A 2,192-nucleotide genomic window follows, 5' to 3' on the forward strand; every position below is an offset into this window, starting at 1 on the left:
TGAAGCATTTATGAAATATTTTATACTTTGGACGTGGTCTAAAGTCTGGTCTCTTTCCTTTCATCAAACTTCTGTGAAGTTTGTTTACCAAGTTTCCTCGAAAGGCATCTAGTTAGTCCAAGAGAATTTTACACTTTGAATTATGGACTCTCAGATTTTGAAGAAACCATAAAGATAATCTGTTGCAACCACTCTACTGATTCCTAAGGGTCTTCTCTGCAGCATTCCCATGCTTAAGCTCTTTTAGATGTTCTGCTTCCTGTTATACTGATATAAAGTCTGTTAGCTTGTACCTTCCATTCATTGGTCTTATTTCCTTCAGGCCATACAAAATATTCTAACTCATGATGGACCTTTATCTATTTGAAAGTAATTGTCTCCTTGTATTTTTTCCCCAGGTGACACTGTGCGACTTTCTGCTCAGTTTAAACGAATTGAGTCCCCTTACCATCATGGGTGGTCTTTCTTTTCTGAAGGCACTCTAGTTTATCCATATCCCCGGACAGAACTGAATGTAATACTCAGGGCTTGGGCTAATCAGCACAGAAGAGGGCAGGATAAAAATCAAATCCCTAAAAACTATGCTTTTAAAGCATTAATTTTTTGGAAGGTACATCTGTCTCCCAGCTACTAACTTGTGTTCCTATATTCTGCTTATTTAACTTCTTTCTCCTAGCTGCCTCTGTTTGAAAAGTGCTCTTTACAAGTTCATCAATTTGCTATTCCCTCCATGTCCCACAAACTAGCTTCCTAGTTTGTTACTGATTTGCTGTCACCCAGTTTCAAAAGCTGTGGAGTCATCACTTTTTTTTTTTTTCTTTTCCTTACTCATATGCAGCTAGTCATCATGAAATATTAATTCCTTCTGGAAAATATCTCTCATATGAAAAATCTCTCCTATTCATTTTTTTTCCATCACTTACTACTCCAACTACTTGAGTTCATATCTGTGATCTTTATCCTCTTCAATCTATTTTGTACAATCACAATATTAACATTCTTTCTTGTAATAAAACTTATTCTCTTCAATCTCTTCCTTAAACATTCCAGAAGGCTTCTAGTTGCCTCAAAAAGAAAGTGCAAACTCCCAGTTTGTTTTTAAACTCCTTCTTCTAATCCCACTTTCTAAAATTATATCCCATAATGCCCCCCATGAGCCTGCTGCTATAACAAAATTGCTTACTTTCTCTAGAACATGGCATGGCGGTCTTTAACCCCTTTGCCTTTCTTCTACTCTTTCTATTTCACTCGGCATATCAAAATCATATGCATATTTTGAGACACATATCATATACCACCCCCCCTTCCTCATGAAGTTACCCCCTTTAACTTTTCAACTCAAGAGGCTTCAGAACTCTTACTGTACTGTCCATATAGACTATTTTTTCCTTTTTTTAAAAAAAATTGTCATATACATGTATACTAAATCACTATATGTTACAAGCTACTTGATTGCAAGCACTTTATTTTTCTGTATACCCTTTAGTGCTAGTACAGTGTCTTGTACACATTAGGCCCACTATGAGGGATTATTGATTGACTGGTAGGTTAGGCTATCACAGAGACAAAATAGTTGTCAAAGAAAATTATTATACATTTCTTTAATCAAAATGTTTTAAGAAAGTATCCAGTCTCTCTTGACTGAATAATATAAGTATCAATCTATAAAACAAACATTTGGAAGCTGAGGTTTGTGACTGAGAGGTCTGAAAATGGTGAAATTTCCAAAGGGCAGAAACCCTGCAGATGTATGTATAGATTAAAGGGATTTTACAATTATAATCCATTTAGGCAATGGCTAGGATATGGCTTATATCTGAGGGATGAGAATCATAATGATCAATTGTCCTATGGACCTTCCTTTTATTTACTCTTATTTTTCTACCTTGTTGTTGTGCTTCCTTCCTTTACTTGCCTTTGCCCTTTGCTGGGGCTTCTACTTTTTTACCCTTTACTTCTGCTTCTTTCTTTCCTTTAACATTGTCCTTTCCATCATCGCCTTTCTTTCCTTTATCCTTTGCTTGGGCTTCTGGTTCTTTTGGTATTCCGGCATCACCCTGCTTTGCTTTACCTGCTTGTCCTTTTGGTACTCCAGCTTCACTCTTCTTTGCTTGGGATTCCTGTCCTTTTGATATTCCAGTGTCGCTCTTTTTTGCTTGGGATCCCGATTTTTTTGGTATTCCGGTATCACT

At 36.5% G+C, this 2,192-nt stretch overlaps 1 protein-coding gene across 1 annotated transcript in view; it reads right to left on the bottom strand.

The window, feature by feature from the left end:
* Positions 1-1,907: 1,907 nt before the first annotated feature.
* Positions 1,908-2,192, bottom strand: part of TSBP1 (testis expressed basic protein 1) — a gene marked incomplete at its 5' end in the record, with an annotated part of 67,176 nt that continues 66,891 nt past the window's right edge. The window contains one exon of the mRNA XM_004391003.1: positions 1,908-2,190. Within this exon, the coding sequence (XP_004391060.1) occupies positions 1,908-2,190 (283 nt within the window). The remainder of the gene's footprint in view (positions 2,191-2,192) is intronic.

Source organism: Trichechus manatus, unplaced genomic scaffold, assembly GCF_000243295.1.
Source record: "Trichechus manatus latirostris isolate Lorelei unplaced genomic scaffold, TriManLat1.0 scaffold00390, whole genome shotgun sequence".
In the NCBI taxonomy this organism is placed as follows: Eukaryota; Metazoa; Chordata; class Mammalia; order Sirenia; family Trichechidae; genus Trichechus; species Trichechus manatus.